General features: G+C 47.0%; 1 protein-coding gene across 5 annotated transcripts in view; it reads right to left on the bottom strand.

Moving 5' to 3' along the window:
- LOC138801576 (caspase recruitment domain-containing protein 8-like) overlaps positions 1-13,743 on the bottom strand; it is a 28,731-nt gene extending 14,988 nt beyond the window's left edge. Inside the window, exons 1-10 of one of the 5 annotated variants that reach the window (XM_069984550.1) lie at positions 12,485-13,419; positions 11,191-11,243; positions 10,128-10,183; positions 7,792-7,896; positions 5,702-5,928; positions 3,783-4,048; positions 3,364-3,486; positions 2,925-3,066; positions 2,509-2,583; positions 1,311-1,863 (exon numbers count right to left, since the gene is read on the bottom strand). In XM_069984550.1, coding sequence (XP_069840651.1) covers positions 1,469-1,863; positions 2,509-2,583; positions 2,925-3,066; positions 3,364-3,486; positions 3,783-4,048; positions 5,702-5,928; positions 7,792-7,896; positions 10,128-10,183; positions 11,191-11,243; positions 12,485-13,193 — 2,151 coding nt within the window. In that variant the 5' untranslated portion in view covers positions 13,194-13,419 and the 3' untranslated portion in view covers positions 1,311-1,468. Of the gene's footprint in view, positions 1-1,310; positions 1,864-2,508; positions 2,584-2,924; positions 3,067-3,363; positions 3,487-3,782; positions 4,049-5,701; positions 5,929-7,791; positions 7,897-10,127; positions 10,184-11,190; positions 11,244-12,484 lie in introns of those variants that run through there. The other 4 variants (XM_069984554.1, XM_069984555.1, XM_069984551.1 and 1 more) reach the window with 4 other exon arrangements.
- Between the last annotated feature and the right edge of the window lie 5,051 nt (positions 13,744-18,794).

Genomic DNA, 18,794 nt, shown 5'->3' with positions numbered 1-18,794 from the left:
TGACTAGTAGGATTGCTAGTGTTCCAAACTCTAAAGGGACGTAATGTCCGGTGTTTTGTATCATCTTGATAATACTTCGTATCCATTCTCCTGAATACATACACATCTGGAGGAGCTGTGCGGAGTGGTCAGAATCAGGCAAGTCTCATCCCCATAGAAAGTCCTGCCCAAGTCTTTTTCCCAGAGTCAAAGAAAGGGTGGAGTTGTGGCCGGGAAAGGTCCGATTAATTCCTTATAAATATGGGAAATAACCATTACCAGATACAGACTGTAGCCCAACCGTTCCCCAAACCAGAAGAGCGGTGCTCTGAATTATACTGCCTACAAATCCTAAGAGAAGACGCCCTCACATAGGACAGCAAAGTAATGTGTGTCAGGGGGGGATGATCAACAAGGGGCTGGCGAGTATAGAATAGAAGAGGATGATTGAATTAGAGGGTGGAGGGGGGTGAACCCTAAGGGGATACAGCTGTATTCAAAACAAGTCCAGGCGTCCTAGGGGACATCTCTTGGCAGGACGTCAGACGAAATGAATGTCGAGCCTGTGATATATTAGTAGGTCCTCAAGAAGAAAGTAAGATTTCACCAACCAAGGGAAATGGGTTAATATGATGTAAGTTATGGCATTTTGTATTAATAATTGTGGTATTATTTATAAGAAAATGAATAAAGTATAAATTAAATGTGTGTCAGGGGGACCTTCAAGAAAGACGAAAGACCTGATACAGTAAGGGGGCCCCCCTCCTCATCCAGCAACAGGTGACGTAGCAGCTCAGATGGGAAAGGGAGTAATTCTAATAATATTATTATCATTTATGTTTATAGTGCCCTTGGGGGGTAACATACAGAATGTAACATGACATCAAGAAAACAACAAGTAAGAAACAGACTGCCACTGAGAGCTGGAAATTTAATTTCACAGTTGTGGGATAAACATTAGCAGTCCAGCACCGGCAACCGTCAGCGTCGGGGATTATGGCGTCATAAATGCCAAAAGTTCCTGTGTCCCCTAAGGGTTAATAATTTACTGTATAGGGCTGGGTTCACACTACCTATATTTCAGGCAGTATTTGGTCCTCAAGTCAGGTCCTCATAGCAACCAAAACCAGGAGTGGATTAAAAACACAGAAAGGATCTGTTCACACAATGTTGAAATTGAGTGGATGGCCGCCATATAACGGTAAATAACGGCCATTATTTCAATATAACAGCCGTTGTTTTAAAATAACAGCAAATATTTGCCATTAAATGACGGCCATCCACTCAATTACAACATTATGTGAACAGAGCCTTTCTGTGTTTTCAATCCACTCCTTGTTTTGGTTGCTATACAGCCTCACAAATACAGCCTCAAATATACGTAGTGTGAACCCAGCCTTATAACAGTGTATCAGGCCAGGAAGACTCCTGTTAATGAACCATGTAGTGCTAATAAGGAAAAGGCACTGACAAGTACAGGTAACTGCAGCTAGAAGACCCTGATCCCAGGAGAGAAGTCTCCAGCCAGATCCCTGATGACCGGAGGGTTATGTCTTCTCACAGATTGCAGGAACTGGTCCTTGTCCTCATCTCCCCAGAATTCCACAAAATGGAGAAGCTCTCGCATCTGATCCTGACTGATACGCCTGCTGAATATTATTTCGTACTGTTCACGTGTCAGTAACCTCCTCTGAAGAAGATCATCAAGGATCGGAGCCACCAAAGCTATCCGCTGTATCAGTGCAGGGCGATATCTATCAACAAAATGCTCCTCATACGGGATTGGAGCAACACGATGTCTGTCCACAAGCTGCTCTCTGTCTGGGATAGGAGCCACCCGTCCTATTGGTGCAGCACGATGTCTGTCCACAAAGTGCCGCTGATCTGTAATCAGAAAATACAACATGAGAGGTTTTTAAACATATATCTTTTCCCTATATAAAGCAGCAGCCTTCTAACTAGATGTGCCTACCCCATAGCAGCTACCCAGGCTGTCTCTGTGACTTGGCCACCCATGTAATATGTGTCAGGCTACTCTGCTGTCCAGTAACAAAGAAGCAGCTGTGCCGGGCAAGTTACATGTGGATGTATATGTTTGACTTTCCCTTGGAGGCTACTTTAAAAGGAAAACACTGTAAAAATGTTCTTTGAACTCAAGTGGTGTCAGAAAGTTATACAGATTTGGAATTTACTTCTATTTGAAAATCTCCAGTCTTCCAGTATTTATCAGCTGCTGTATGTCCTGCAGGAAGTGGTGTATTCTTTCTAGTCTGACACAGTGCTCTCTGCTGCCATGTCGGGAACTGTCCAGAGCAGGAGAGGTTTTCTATGGGGATTTGCTGCTGCTCTGGACAGTTCCTGACATGGACAGAGGTGGCAGCAGAGAGCACTGTGTCAGACTGGACAGAAAACATCACTTCCTGCAGGGTTTTCTTTTTGCCGGAGTACCCCTTTTAGTGGTAGTGGCGGCTGTATGTCAGTGCGATGTCACTGTAAGTCTATGTGCTGCTGTTGGATTTGTGTCATTACCTGGGAAGGGCGGTTGTTGTGATCTTCTATTTGTAGCAGATCCGGCTGTCTCCCCCCTGAGATGGTCAAGATCTTCTAATAAAAGGAACAACAATAGAAAGTTATATACATCACATAAAACAGAAACTCCTAATCTAAGGACGTTCTTGTGTCTAGGTGTCACTGCGTATGAAGGCGACGGTGGCTGCTGTCAGTGGCAGGACATGGAATGGGCGCTGACACCTAATCTCCTTCTGCTAAGTGCCTGGGGATGGACCTGCCACAATCTGACTCCGATCCCCTATCCTGTAGCCTGGTAAGGGATACGTGATATAATTTGAAATACCCCTTTAAATCTGTGGGGCATGTGGTTGCTTTAGTATCAGTAATAAATAACATATAAGCCGCCGCTCTCTCCTGCTCTGTAACCTCCTCACCTCTTCTTAGAGAGCGTGACCAGACGATGTTCCCATTGCTTCTCTCTGCTATACTCAGCTGGATTTCCTCACCGATGTCCCGTACAGTAATCCCAGTGTAAGGATAAAGCTTAGATGGACAGGAGAATTTGAAACGTATAACCTAAAAAGGTAAAATATATGTAAATATACGTTCATATGTTATCTCTGTAAAGCTGCAGCCAGAGTGCTGTGGCCCCGACTTATACCCCCCAGAACAATAGGGCTGGATGGTGACAATCCATCACACTCGATAGTAATCGCTATCAGTGTTATGGGCCTATTCCACGGGCCGAGCAGGGGAAAGTTTGTATGCATAACTGTATGCAGCTTTGAGACCCTGCCCTTGGGCCCTGCCTATCCCAGCTCCATTAGATGCTATTTATGTATTTATCCCCGATAGTTACCCCGCTGGTCTTACCTCCGCTTCCATCACCGCTCCAGGAGGTCCCTGCACAACGTAGTCTTTCCATCTGTACACAGAACTCGTCTGGGGAGGTTTAGAAATGTAGTGAAATTCATTCCCCACCTGCTTGTCAATAGCCTGGAGTGTATAAGAGCGGGAATACGGAGAAGATTATAGGGAGCACATAGCACAAGTGACTTTTTTGCTTTCACATTGTCGTTTCAACAATCCCTGCATAGATCAACAAGCAAATATAAGAATCTTTGTAATATATCTTACCAGACAAAAATGTGTCCTTCCCCTGTTATTAAGCATGTTCCCTCTCCCCCTTCTTGCTATACTGCTCACACTACCTGTTTATCCCTATACAGGTCCAGTTCTTAGCCGGTGTAACAGCTGTCACAGAGTATTTCAGCACAATGTAATGGACTCACCCTTTTTAATCTCGGTTCATTATCAATCATGGCAAAGAGGCGAAAGCTGTAGGTCGTATCGACTTTGCAGTAGATCAGTACAACCCCATCAAGAGGGAAGAGACTCGGTATAAATGTCAGGATCTTCTCTATTAGAACCCCCCAAAAGGAAAAAGTGGGATTCTCCAGCACCGCGTAAGAGGGGTCAAGTCTTGTCGGTGACTCCAGGGTTATTTTATTGTCTTTAAAATGGACACATTTAATATAGGTTTTATACTGGTCATAACCTGCAAGACACAGAAATATAGTCACTGATGTGTACATTGTATTACACCATGCTGGGTGTGCCCCACTATACTACAGGGCTCACAAGAGAACAAGGGTGAGGTCACATTCTGTATGCATAACAGGGGGGATGATGTACTATAGCTTAGTCTGGGATACAACAATGTTTTAGACATCCGGGAGGAAGATTTATCAAGTACGCCGATCTTAAATTAAGCCCCACCCCCTTTCCACCAGTCGATTTTAATAGTGAATCTGTCCCGCGTACCAAATCTACACCTGCTTTTTTACGCACCTAGAATACGCCAGGGATAGGGTGAAAATTTTTTCCCCAAAGCACTCAGCTTGTGCAAAAATCTCCCCCTTTCCCCCAATGTACGCCCTGCCCACCTGATGGGTGCACAGGGGGCGTGACAGGGAGGGGAGGAGGCGTAATCTCATCCTACACCTGATGGGTGCACAGGGGGCGTGACAGGGAGGGGAGGAGGCGTAATCTCATCCTACACCTGATGGGTGCACAGGGGGCGTGACAGCGATGGGAGGAGGCGTAATCTCATCCTACACCTGATGGGTGCGCAGGGGGCGTGACAGGGAGGGGAGGAGGCGTAATCTCATCCTACACCTGATGGGTGCGCAGGGGGCGTGACAGGGAGGGGAGGAGGCGTAATCTCATCCTACACCTGATGGGTGCACAGGGGGCGTGACAGGGAGGGGAGGAGGTTTAATCTCATCCTACACCTGATTGTCATGGAAAATATCTACACCTGCTCCGGAGCTGCTGTGCGGCACACCTAGATCGTTACCGATGTCCTTGCAGCCCTTGTTTCATACATTACCTGTATGCCTATCAGCTCAGACAGGCCGCTCCGAAGCTGCTGCGGCGCGGGATCGGGAGGAAGAAGGAGAAAACCTGCAGCCTGGACAGGTAATGTATGATGTTTTTAAATCGCCGGTCGCCCGCCGCACACCGCTATTCCACGTAGTGATGCGCAGGTGGCGACCGATGATTTTAGGTTTGAAACTAAATGAACGATCAGCTGATGACACGATCATCCCCTGATCGTTCTCTCTTTTCCACGGAGCGATAATTGGCCGAATTGGGACGCTTCGGCTGATTATCGTTCCGTGGAATAGGCCCCTAAGCAAACCTCTTTGTTTGTTCGTCAAGCTGCTTATCAGCCATCTGCCTTTCAAGAGTGTTCCTCTACCTGCTGCTCCACCCTGGGTGTTGGGAAAAGCTGGATCCAGTCCTGGGAAACTTCTTGCTGGATCTAGCTTTTCCCGGCAGCCAGGGAGGAGAGGCATGGGGCGGCAGTTGAAAGGCAGGTGGCTGAAAACGAAACACTTCGCTTTTAGAGGGCCGATCCGCTCATCTCTAGTATAGACATGTATGTGTGTAAACCCACCTCTTTACATTTGGTTAGTAAATGCACCAAAAACGATAGTGAAATATGTTGGGCCCCCGGGGCTCTGAACAGCCTTACTGGATGCTGGATCCAACTACAAACTGCACAGAGGATGGAGGTAAGAGGCCCCCCTTCATCCTCAGCCCCCAGGCACAGTAGGGAGCTATCAGCAGGTTACATTCGTCTAACCAGCCTATAGTTTCCCTCTAACATCACATTGATTATTATTATAAGACCGGAGCAACTTACATTGTGGAGACAGGTAATGAGGTAGATACACAGCTGACACGTTATCCGGCCCTTCCTGTACTGTTACATTGAACAGAGGACCCACAGTCTCGTATCGGCTTCTCAGGGTATCGGTCATGTGATTACTCCAGGACTCCACATTGTACTCCAGGACCACCGGCCCCTTCACCACAAACTGTATCCCAGTCTCAGGGCAGATGTGCCGTCCTGCGGATGTTAGGCGTAATCTGGGGGAAAATACAGAAAAGCGTTCTATACCAGGCACAGTGTGAGCAAGTTGTTCCAGGTTAGCAGAACTTGTGCCTGTATATCCATAGGCTTTATACAGCAACAAAATCAAACAAACCAGATTATTCAGGATCTAGCACTATTCATATAATTATCTCCAGTTCTCACAGATTGCCATATTATCCTGTATGGGCTGCCCAGGAAAGTGCAAGTAGAGAAGTGACAACCGCCCTGTGTGCAGTGACCCAGTGCTGATATGTAGTAAACGTAGGAGACAGCACTTCTTGTGAAAAAACGTGATTTTTTATTCACATCAGACGCAACGTTTCGGCGTGCTTGAGAAAGGCTGAAGTACCAGCCGAAACGTCGCGTCTGATGTGAATAAGTGCTGTCTCCTACGTTTACTATTGGAAGAAGCCGAACGGAAGGGTCCTGTGCGGTGAGACGTGCACTCCATCTAAATATTCTTATTTTTTTCCATTTTTTCCAGCGCTGTCCCAGTTTGATTTTTATACCAGTGCTGGTAAGGTCTCAGGATCACCTAAGATGTACTATATGTAGGTATATAAGTCTGTAAATCTGTTGATCTACACTTTTCTGTTGTTATCAGGTAATGGCAGATGGCAATCACGGAGATACACCACACAAATTAACTCTTTCAGTGCCATCCTCTAGTATTAAAACCATTCAAGATTTGTGTTTACTTTGTATAGAATATGTTCGGTAAACGTTACCTGTTATGCTACAACCACCTGGTGTCTTGGTCCACTCCTCAAGTACCCTGTTTCCCTGAAAATAAGACCTAGTGGAGGTTTTGCTGAATTGCTAAATATAAGGCCTCTGCCGAAAAGAAGACCTAGCAAAGTTTTGTTTGGAAGCATGCCCACCGAACAGAACACCAGGGCATGCAGCTGGGTTCTTTTCAGCCACCGTCATTGTCCCCTACCTTCACCGTCCATTGCAGAGCAGCTGCATGCAGGACATCTGCTTCCAACCCTAATTCTCAGCCATCACTTGGAAGTGTGCAGGCAAGGCAAGAGGCCGTTGCCTGCCTCCATCCCCGTTGTCCACTACTGCCAGCTGTAGAGCTGCACACAGTCTGCCGTTATCCCGTTGCCTGCTGCCATACTGTATGCTGTCCCTGCTGTGCTGTACAAGTGTGCTGTGGTGAGCTCCCTGGTGGCCAGAAGCCGCCATACCATATGATGTCCCTACTGTGCATCTGTGCAAGACCCAGAGCATCTTTGGGAGCAAAAATTAATATAAGACACTGCCTAATTTTTGATGAAACACGGTACAGCATAAAGGACACTATCAAACCAGACATCAATACGTAGGAGTGGCCTGGGCAAAGGCTTTTCACCTAGTGCAGATCCTCCCCCTTCCACCACAAAATGTTGCTGGTCTACAGGTGGCACTTTGCTACGTGACATCACTATACAACAACTGATCCCAGCTAGGTTGCACTACAACACGTGTATGTTTCCAGATAGTAGAACTGCCATGTTACAAGCTCATGAGTGGTACTGCTCCAGAGCACCATACAGCGCCACCATCCGCCAGAGCCATTTTAATACATTGGTGGGCCCAGTGCACAGCCCTCAAGAGTGGGCCCCCCCCCCTTCCCTTTCGGCACATTGTATAATGTACTGAATTTGCCCCCACACTGTATCAAGAGCCCCAATACATACAGTAGTTATCTTATAACACTATTTCCACCATACAGTGATTACATATTACATAAAAACTGCACTGAACAAAACAGAAAGATATCACCAATGATACCATTACATAATACCGCCACATCATGACCCCTAACACTACAACCCTATAACAGAGTGCAGTTACATCCAGTGACTCACCGGGGGCGTCTTCTCCAATCAGAGTCTGTCACCTTTTCTTTTTCTCTCCATCCAGCCTGGGCCACCTTGAAGTCTTCTCCTGGCCGTGAATCTTCTCTCCAGAATCTGCCAGACAAATATTTTAGGTTCCAACACATACAGTAGTTAGGTCCCTTGTACCCCTATACAGTAGTTACACCCCTCTGTACCCCTACATAGTTACACCCCTCTGTGCCTCCATAGTTTTAAGGTGTCCCTGTAGTATATAGCCCCTCATGTGCTCCTCTAGTTATATACAGTCCTGCTGTGCGCTCCCCCATTAGTATATAGCCCCCCTGTGCACTCTCACCAGTAGTATATAGCCCCCCCTGTGCTCTCCCACAATAGTATATAGCCCCCCTGTGCTCTCCCACAATAGTATATAGCCCCCCTGTGCTCTCCCCCAATAGTATATAGCCCCCCTGTGCTCTCCAATAGTATATAGACCCCTATGCTCTCCCACAATAGTATATAGCCCCCCTGTGCTCTCCCCCAATAGTATATAGCCCCCCTGTGCTCCCCCCAATAGTATATAGCCCCCTGTGCTCTCCCCAATAGTATATAGCCCCCCTGTGCTCTCCATAATATATAGTCCCCCTGTGCTCTCCCCCATAGTATATAGCTCCCTGTGCTCCCCAATAGTATATAGCTCCCCTGTGCTCCCCAATAGTATATAGCCCATTGTGCTCCCCAATAGTATATAGCTCACCAGTGCTCCCCCATAGTATATAGCCCCCCTGTGCTCCCCCATAGTGTATAGCCCCCTGTGCTCCCCAGTAGTATATAGCCCCCTGTGCTCCCCAGTAGTATATAGCTCCCCTGTGCTCCCCAGTAGTATATAGCTCCCCTGTGCTCCCCCATAATATATAGCTCCCCTGTGCTCCCCCATAGTATATAACTCCCCTGTGCTCCCCCATAGTATATAGCTCCCTGTGCTCCCCATAGTATATAGCCCCCCTGTGCTCCCCAGTAGTATATAGCTCCCCTGTGCTCCCCAGTAGTATATAGCTCCCCTGTGCTCCCCAGTAGTATATAGCTCCCCTGTGCTCCCCCAATAGTATATAGCTTCCCTGTGCTCCCCAGTAGTATATAGTCCCCTGTGCTCCCCCATAGTATATAGCTCCCCTGTGCTCCCCCATAGTATATAGCCCCCTGTGCTCCCCCATAGTATATAACTCCCCTGTGCTCCCCCATAGTATATAGCTCCCTGTGCCCCCCCATAGTATATAGCTCCCCCATAGTATATAGCTCCCCTGTGCTCCCCCATAGTATATAGCTCCCCTGTGCTCCCCCATAGTATATAGCTCCCCTGTGCTCCCCCATAGTATATAGCCCCCTAAGCTCCCCCATTGTATATAGCTCCCTGTGCTCCCCAGTAGTATATAGCCCCCTGTGCTCCCAAATAGTATATAGCCCCCGGTGCTCCCTCATAGTATATAGCTCCCCTGTGCTCCCCAGTAGTATATAGCCCCCTGTGCTCCCCAGTAGTATATAGCCCCCTGTGCTCCCCCATAGTATATAGCCCCCTGTCCTCCCCTATAGTATATAGCCCCCTGTCCTCCCCCATAGTATATAGCCCCCTGTGCCCCCCCCCATAGTATATAGCTCCCCCTCCCATACAACATTGAAAAAAACAAACACTGTTACTCACCTAGGTCCTCGCGTTCCTCTTCTCTTCCCTCTTGTGGCCGCACTTCCTGCGGTCACAAGAGGCTGCACTCCCCTTACCCTCTCGCCGACGCTCCAGTGACGTCGGGCGCTAGAGGGAGAGTGCGGCCTCTTGTGACCACAGGAAGTGCGGCCACAAGAGTGACTGACAGGGAGGGAGCCAATGGCTCTCTCTCTGTCAGTGTCGCTGCTGCTGCAGCGCTGAAGCGCCGCAGCAGCAGCGGGCGGGGGCAGCGGCGGACGGGGGGGCCCTGCAGGGGGCGCCATGGAGGGGTAAGTAGATTACCCATCCATGGCGCTCCCCCCTGACAGGCTGGTGGCCGGAGCCCTGTGCGACCGCATTGGTCGCACATAGCAACGGCCGGCCTGCTCGGGGGGGCCCTTTAACCAGTGGGCCCGGTGCACGTGCACCATGTGCCCTCTGGTTAAAGCGGCCCTGCCATCCGCATCACCTTTTATTTTACTAAAAAAAAAATAGTCTCCAGGAACAATTTGCTGCTGTGCCAGTGTATCTAAGCCTATTATGTACAATACTGTCTGCTGAGATACTGTATCTAAGCTAATTGTGTGTGATCTCAGTGTCTAGTATCATAGAACAGTCTTATCCTCCCACATACATGATATCACAGACACAGTACACGTTCTATTACCTGTATACTTCAGTGTTTGCCGATGGTCCACTTCCCACAGATCCAGAATCTGGAGCCTAAACCAATAGAGAAAAAGCGGTTACTAGACTGTCACCCGGGGCAAATACTGAGTTTTCTACCCTAGCCCTAAATCCAAATACCCCGGAAAGCAGAGTACCTGGGTGGTGCCATCCAGCAGAGACCCTACCAGGAGACCCATAGCTTTTTTCCATTGATACAATGAGGATAACTGCACCATATTGAAGGGAGGATGGATGGGGCCATGTATGGTGAGATTTTGGTTGACAACCTCAACAAGCTGCAGAAGTTGGATGCCTCCTTAGGGAGTCTGGGAAAACATAGATACAGTTATAGGCTGCGTTCACACTACGTATATTTCAGTCAGTATTGAAACCAAAACCAAGAGTGGATTAAAAACACAGAAAGGATCTGTCCACACAATGTTGAAATTGAGTGGATGGCCGCCATATAACAGTAAATAACTGCCATTATTTCAATATATAACGGCCGTTGTTTTAAAATAACAGCAAATATTTGCCATTAAATGACGGCCATCTACTCAATTTCAACATTGTGTGAACAGATCCTTTCTGTGTTTTTAATCCACTCCTGGTTTTGGTTGCAATATGAGGACCACAATACTGCCTGAAATATACGTAGTGTGAACCCAGCCATTGGCTGTATCCATGTTTTTGTGGCAACTGTTCTTACCCATCCCTCAAGTTCTCTATCTAGACCTCAGGTGTCAGACTCAGGCCCTCTGGCTGTTACAAGACTATAATTCCCATCATGCCTGGACAGCCGAAGCTCAGGCATGATGGGAATTGTAGTTTGGCAACAGCCGGAGGGCCTGAGTTTGACACCTACGATCCAGACTATATCCATCTCATTCCCTAGTCTCCACACTCCACTAACCTCCGAGCCATCTTCTCCCCTATTCAGGTGCAGCTCATCCCTACCATAGAGCCTGGAGTCGGCCGAGTTTTCCATGAACCCAAACCCCTTCTTGTTGCACAGTGACACGGGTCAGGATCCAACGAAGGATGAAGCTTCACCTCCTTACCTTACTGTCCAGCACAGCGTCCACATTCTGTACCGTCCCATCATCAGTTGCACCTGGATGGAGAGAACAAGCTGTAACTTGACGTTATTAAACACTGGATATTATTATTTAATTGGCTTTGTTTAAAGAGCTAAAATAATGTATCCCTTATCCACAAGAAAGATGGTTTGCTATGAACAGAGCGGCAAGTTATGCAGGAGCACATACATTGTCTATAGAGCTGCTGAAGGTGGGCAAGAGTTGTGGCCAAGAGTTGTACTTGGTCACCTTTGGCAGCTCCATAAACAAAGGAGTCAGGGTCCTATTCCACGGGCCGAGCAGGGCCCGATCAACGATGTAAACGAGCGCTGATCTGCTAGATCGGCGCTTGTTTACAGGGCCTATTCCACGGCCCCAATGACCGTTTAGCGAGGGTTGCAGGGACATAGTTACCGATGTCCTTGCAGCCCTTGTTTCATACATTACTTGTCTGAGCTGCAGGTCTTCTTCTCCCGGTCCCGCACCGCAGCAGCTTTCGGAGCGGGGCTGTCTGAACTGACAGACCACTCAGCCAATTACTGGCCACGGCGGTTCCGGCCAGTGATTGGCTGAGCGGTCTGTCAGTTCAGACAGGCCGCTCCGAAGCTGCTGCTGCGGCACGGGATCGGGAGAAGGAGAAGACCTGCAGCCCGGACAGGTAGTGTATGATGTTTTGAAATCGTTGGTCGCCGCCGCGCACCGCTATTCCACCACAGCGATGCACTGGTGAGGAACGATGATTTTAGGTCTGAACCTAAATGAACGATCAGCCAATGACACGATCATCAGCTGATCGTTCTCTCTATTCCACGGAGCGATAATCGGCCGATTCGGGCTCCATGGAATAGGCCCCTCAGTGAGCCACTTCTGGACTATTATTTTCTATGGTCCATGTGGCAGCTATAAAGCATATCTCTAAATCAGTGCTTCTCAATTCCAGTCCTCAGGCCTCACTAACAGGTCATGTTTTGAGGATTTCCCATAAAAAGATCACCTGTGCTAATACCTGATGCACTGAGTATAATTATATCACCTGTGAAATACTAAGGAAATCCTCAAAACATGACCTGTTGGTGAGGCCTGAGGACTGGAATTGAGAAGCACTGTTCTAAATGATGATAAAAACATCTCAGGCAAGATGGCTGCCCCAAAAGATACAGAGAATAGAATAAAATAATAAAATGTACAATAATCTTTGTCAGTATATGGATCTAATTAGTAAAACAAATATAAATATGGTGCTATATGCTAGGATGAACTATATGAAGTTATTTACCTGCAGGGAAGATGTTTGTCAGTAGTGCACCGATACTTCTAACCATCTCACGTGAAAGCAGATCAGGGTCTGTACGCTTATTACGATGGAACCTAGCTTTGTTGGACTGCCCGGATTCTTTAAGGACAGATAACGGGTCGGTCGTGCGAAGCTTCTTCTCAATCGCACGCATGATCTGGGATGGGTCCTCTTCTAGTCTTACACTCTGCTTCTCCTGGAGACTTGTCCCCATCAACTTTTTGGAGAGCAACTTTTTGAGTCTAGTAAGTTCTTCATCCTTGTTCTTCGAAGCCTCATTTAGAGAGTGTCTCCCTAGCAGACACCATACTCTATCGATAGCAGCAGAATCCTGGGGGCAGTAATATTTCAGGGGCAGATTGTATTCGGGGCATTTTTCAGCTTCCAGAGCCACACTCAGAGACAGTTCACACTGCAGATAGGAGCTAATATCAGGTATGGAAGGGTCATCAGACTTTTCCCGCTCATACTGAAGCTTCTCCACTTGTTGCGTCAGCTCGGTGTTCCTCTGCAGGGACGGTCTTTTCCCACACTGAGGACAAGTATAATACCAGGACTGGTCCTGGGTGTTTAGTCTCTCTGTGATACAGAGCGGGCAGCAGCTGTGTCCACATATCAGGGATGTAGAGTCGCTGTAAAGGTTCTGGCAGATGCTGCATGTCAGATCTTCTCCCAGCTTAGAAGACGCCATTCTCCGAAGAATGTGAAGGAAACTGGAAACGCCTAAGGTTAATGCCAGTTCCTATAAGACTGGAACCGCCCAAGTGGGTGTTACACAAGGCAAAGTGCACGTCCTCCCCTGATATTTTCCATTACACTTGAGTTCAAGGCTGGCTTTGCCTCTAAGACTGTCAGGAACTCCAGATGTGCTATGTATATACGCACTGGTGATAGCTGCACAAACTGCATCGGAAAACCCGCACAAACCTGAGGGAACAAAACAAGAGGAGGTGGGGGGTTTTCTTTCGCCCTTAAGCACAGACCCAATTTTCATTTTTGCACTTTTGCTTTTTCTTATAGTGCTTGTATTTCTTTCACTTACATCGCCCCCCCCCATGAGCCTTTATTTTTTGCGACACCAATGGTACTTTGCAATGACAGACTTCATTTCTTTCTTGCATGGTGAAATTCGGGAAGTTTTATGTTTATGCCGTTCACTCTATGGTAATATTGACATGTTATCTATGTTTCTCAAGTCAGTATGATAACATTTATAGGCAACTTATAGAACTTCATTTGACAGCTTTAAAAAATTTAAAACCTTTTTTTTAATAGAAAAAAAGTCTCTATTCCCATCCTTATAACGCTTTTATTTGTTTGTCTATGGGGCTGTGTGAGGTGTCATTGTTTGCGCCATGATGTGTTCTTTCTATTAGTACCTTGCTTGCGTATATGCAACTTTTTGATCACTTCTTATTACATTTTTCCAGATTTGATGTGACCAAAAATTCTCAATTTTGCACTTTAGCATTTTTTGCGCTTACACCACTTACCGTGCAAGATCAGAAAAGTGATAATTTTATAGTTCGGGTGAATACGCACTCGGAGATACCAAATATGTTTATTTTTATAAAATGGGAATGGGGGGGGTAAACTTTTACTATGGGATGGGATTTTGTATTTTGACAGTGGTATTTAGATGGTTAGTTAGCCGGGTACAGTGATTGGCCTGCGTCAGCTAATAGCATCAGTCCCAGGCTGCAGATAGCAAGAGGAAGTGCGCTCAGAGCGGGGTCACAACGCAACCCCTCTCTTAACACCCCTAGCGGCGCCATAATCAGAGATGAGCGGACCGTTGGACTTTTGGTCCGCCGGCATCGGCACTCTCGTCATGCCTGTGATCCCGGCCGCATAGTTGCAATCCCGCGAATATGCGGCCAGGATATTCCAGGGATTTCAACATCGATTCCCTGGAATATCCTGGCCGCATATTTTCGGGAGCGCAACTATGCGGCTGGGATCACAGGCAGGACGAGAGAGCGGACTGCTTTCAGACCAAGTCCAAACAGTTCACTCATCTCTAGCCATAATGTACCAGATACATCATGGGTCACTAAGAGGTTAAAGGGAATTTGTCACCTAGATTTGTTTTAGCTTCTTAGACCCAATACAGGAACATGTTAGTTATTTTTTTCTAATCTGTTTCTATTTTCTGATTATGGGGGCTGCCATATTGCCTGAGCCATTTTTAACAACAGTTAGTGGCATACTTTATGGCATACGTAGTGAAATTCCCTTTAATTCATACTTCCAACATTTTAGTTCATGACCTTTCTCAAAAATGCAAACATTCTCCAACAGCAGTGCGATGACACCTGGACTTCTGGCAACACTAGACAAGGGAGAGAGAAAAAAGCCAGGCAGCAGCGCCTCGTGTGATACCGTACAAACAAGTCAGTTAAAAATGCAAGGTGCTGATGGGGTGCTCACCTTCAAGCCCCTTGGGCTTTATGCATATCACCCAAATGGGTACCAGGTCTTCAGAAGATGCCAGGATATGGTGCTTCGGTGGAGAGTGCAGGGCTGCAGGCCAACTAGGATAGCCCAAACGGGATGCTCCCAAGTGGGGGCCCGTGGGAATAAGGCTAGTCTAGGTACAAAAATGGTGCGTGGCTAATCCATAAATGTTAGCGCTGCCCAAAAGACTCCAAATAGAGGCTGAATAAAGTAAAAATATTTATCAAAAGTGCACAATATTTACGCGTTTCGAGGAACAGAGGTCCTCTTCATCAGAATAGCAGTGCATACAATGGTGTGGATAGGCAGGTATTAAAGGGGTTGTCCGGCGATAAAAAATTATTCACAGAATAACACACATTACAAAGGTATACAACTTTGTAATGTATGTTATGTCTGTGAATGGCCCCCTTCCCCGTGTTTCCCCCCACCCACGCTAGACCCGGAAGTGTGGTGCATTATACTCACCGCATCTCGTGTCGACCACGGTCTCCGATCGTCAGCAGTGACGTCTTCTTCGGGAGGCCGGCGGATCTTCCCGAGTGCCGGCAACCCTCTGCAGCGTCATCCGAAGCTCAGCCGCGATTGGCTGAGCATAACTGTGCTCAGCCAATCGCGGCTGATGACGCGGCCACGTCATCAGCTGCTCAGCCGCGATTGGCTGAGCACAGTTATGCTCAGCCAATCGCGGCTGAGCTTCGGATGACGCTGCAGAGGGCGGCCGGCACTCGGGAAGATCCGCTGGCCTCCCGAAGAAGACGTCACTGCTGAGGATCGGAGACCGTGGTCGGCACGTGACAGGTAATGTATAGCGCACCACACTTCCGGGTACACGGGTGGGGGTGGTGGGACACGGGGAAGGGGGCCATTCACAGACATAACATACATTACAAAGTTGTATAACTTTGTAATGTGTGTTATTCTGTGAATAATTTTTTATCGCCGGACAACCCCTTTAAATAGTACAGCAATCCTTGGAATTGGCGCCAGACACGCCCCCTAGGGGCGGGGCTACATTCAAAATACACAAATAAACTAACAGAAGGGTGCTAAACATACATCATCATAAAAAATATATATACATTGTAGGTATTAGAGTTTTTATGGCTAGCACAATGAGGAGCTATATTCAAACATTCAAAAATAGCTATTTTTGAATGTTTGAATATAGCTCCTCATTGTGCTAGCCATAAAAACTCTAATACCTACAATGTATATATATTTTTTATGATGATGTATGTTTAGCACCCTTCTGTTAGTTTATTTGTGTATTTTGAATGTAGCCCCGCCCCTAGGGGGCGTGTCTGGCACCAATTCCAAGGATTGCTGTACTATTTAATACCTGCCTATCCACACCATTGTATGCACTGCTATTCTGATGAAGAGGACCTCTGTTCCTCGAAACACGTAAATATTGTGCACTTTTAATAAATATTTTTACTTTATTCAGCCTCTATTTGGAGTCTTTTGGGCAGCGCTAACATTTATGGATTAGCCACGCACCATTTTTGTACCTAGACTAGCCTTCTGGCAACACTGTCTTGCCATTGGAGAGCGCAAGGGGCGTGGTTTCAGATGGTATGCGTTTTAATGCATGAGGGAACACAGCATAAGAATTATTTCAGAAATGCAAGGGTTAATATAGTATTTTGTAAATTGAGTAAAGTGAGTGAAAGAACAGAAGAGAAATGTAATCCAATCAGTCTTCGGTATGACCTGTGCCTTCAGCATCATATCTTCTCCTAAGAGGTTTCATCATCTTGGAGAACTAACCCCAGCTCTTCTGTGGATGTCGTAATCCAGATCCTTCTTTCTCTTCACAAACAGGACGATGTGACAGGAATCTGTGCGGCCATATTATAGGAGCCAACTTTCAGCCCAGATCTTACTCTAGTGCAGGAGATTGGTGGGGGAGCCATGTTGGCATCAACTATTGATAGACCCTCCTATGGTTAGGCTATCAATTTTTTTCCTGGACAATTCCTTTGACACCTTAAGGCTAGGTTCACACTACGTATATGTCCGGCCGCATATTTTTCGCGGCCGGACATATACGTATGAAACTCCGGCCGGGACTTTACGCAAGTTGCGGCCGGATACGTACCGACCGCGAACTTACGCCCGTAGCGTACTTACGCTTCCCGAGCACTCTTCGTAGCGATCTAACAGCGGTCTTTTACTTGGAAATCTTCGCCTAGCCCCGGACACCCCACAGAACCTTTTGGATCGGAACAAAAAGCTGGCAAAATGAAGAAATCACCACTACGTACGGGACCGCATGTTACGCTACGGGCGTAAGTTACGGCATTTCCGTCCGGAAACAATGGTCTGGTTCATTTTTTACGGCGACGCATGCGATCCGGGTCTAAGTTCGTACGTAGTATGAACTGTGCGCCCGTAGATCGTATACTTTCCATTGTACGCAAACTACGTACGTTTCCGGCCGCTTATTCACAGAACGCGCTACGGCCGGAAACTTACGCAGTGTGAACGTAGCCTAAGGATGCAGCCAATTTTGGCCCTAAAGACAAAGACATATTTTTACACTCTCTGTAAACCCTGTAAGTGCTGCGGTTGCCACTAACCATGGCATCTACATGGTTATGTGGCAGAGACTGGCTACAGCCCGGTCTCTATAGTTCCACCAGGAGCGCAGCTGTGATTTCTGCACCCCAGTTCCTATGTTTTCATGCATAGTTAAGTCGCTTGGTCCTATATCCACATTGAAGGTCCAGCTTTATGTCCAAAGTTTTTTCCATGAAGACAACTTCTGGCCAGACTTATATAGATGGGTTTACCTGGGCCCCACTAGATTCTGCCATTTCTGAGCTGATGGACATGTGATTCTGAAGAAAAAGAAATACGATGGCACAGATTTACCAAACTTCTGATTTACCTGTGACAACCAATCTCAGCTCAGCTTTAATTCTGCAACCTCCTTTAGTAAAACAAAAACTGAGCTGTGGCAGTGATTTTCTAGACATCGGACTCATCTACGCTCATTTGCATTTGCAGATGGCTGCAACGGCAGGAGGGGTAAACATTGGGGACTCTATCCAGATTGTCCCATATAGAATAATAAATCTAGAATGATGTGGCTTTTACCTGCTATACCAAAATTTCCTTTGATGCCCCAGTCCTCAACGTTGCACGTTTCTTTGTGTCTCTACAAAACAGCTTGAACAGGACATCTTATTGCGAAAATTCAAACGTTAATCGTGTAAACGCAGCATAAGGGTCAATTTACACAGAAAGATTATCTGCCAAAAAATAGAAACCAAAGCCAGCTTGACTATAAACAGAGATCAGGTCATAAAGGAAAGCATGAAACTTCTCTTTTCAAATCCATTCCTGGCTTTGGCTTCAAATCTTTGACAGATACTCTTTCTGTGTAAATGGACCCATATACCTGACTACAATCCAACAAAATCTGTGACTTTAGGCAAGCAAGTGCTAATGCTGAGAGCAAAGGGCGGTCACATCAAATATCGATTTGCATTTTGTTAAACATTAACACTCCGTATTACAAGGGCCGACTACAGCCCGATAATCAGCCAGTAAGGGCTGCATGGACATCGTTAGTGATGTCCATGCAGCTCCTGCCCACACACCTGATACCTTATCTCTCCCAGCTTCCAGTCTTTTCTCCTGTGCTACACAGCTTCCCGGTCCCTGCAGCAGAAGTTTCGGAGCGTTGTCAACTGACAGGAAGCTCAGCCAATTACACACCGGGATAGCTCAGACGCTGCAGCCGCCGAGACTGGGAAGCAGCAGAGCACAGGAGAGAAGACCAGGGAGAGGTAAGGTATCAAGCGTTTGGGCAATCGTCAGTTCC

The sequence above is a fragment of the Dendropsophus ebraccatus genome, chromosome 9, assembly GCF_027789765.1.
Source record: "Dendropsophus ebraccatus isolate aDenEbr1 chromosome 9, aDenEbr1.pat, whole genome shotgun sequence".
Lineage (NCBI taxonomy): Eukaryota > Metazoa > Chordata > Amphibia > Anura > Hylidae > Dendropsophus > Dendropsophus ebraccatus.
This window is presented reverse-complemented; position numbering and strand designations above follow the sequence as displayed.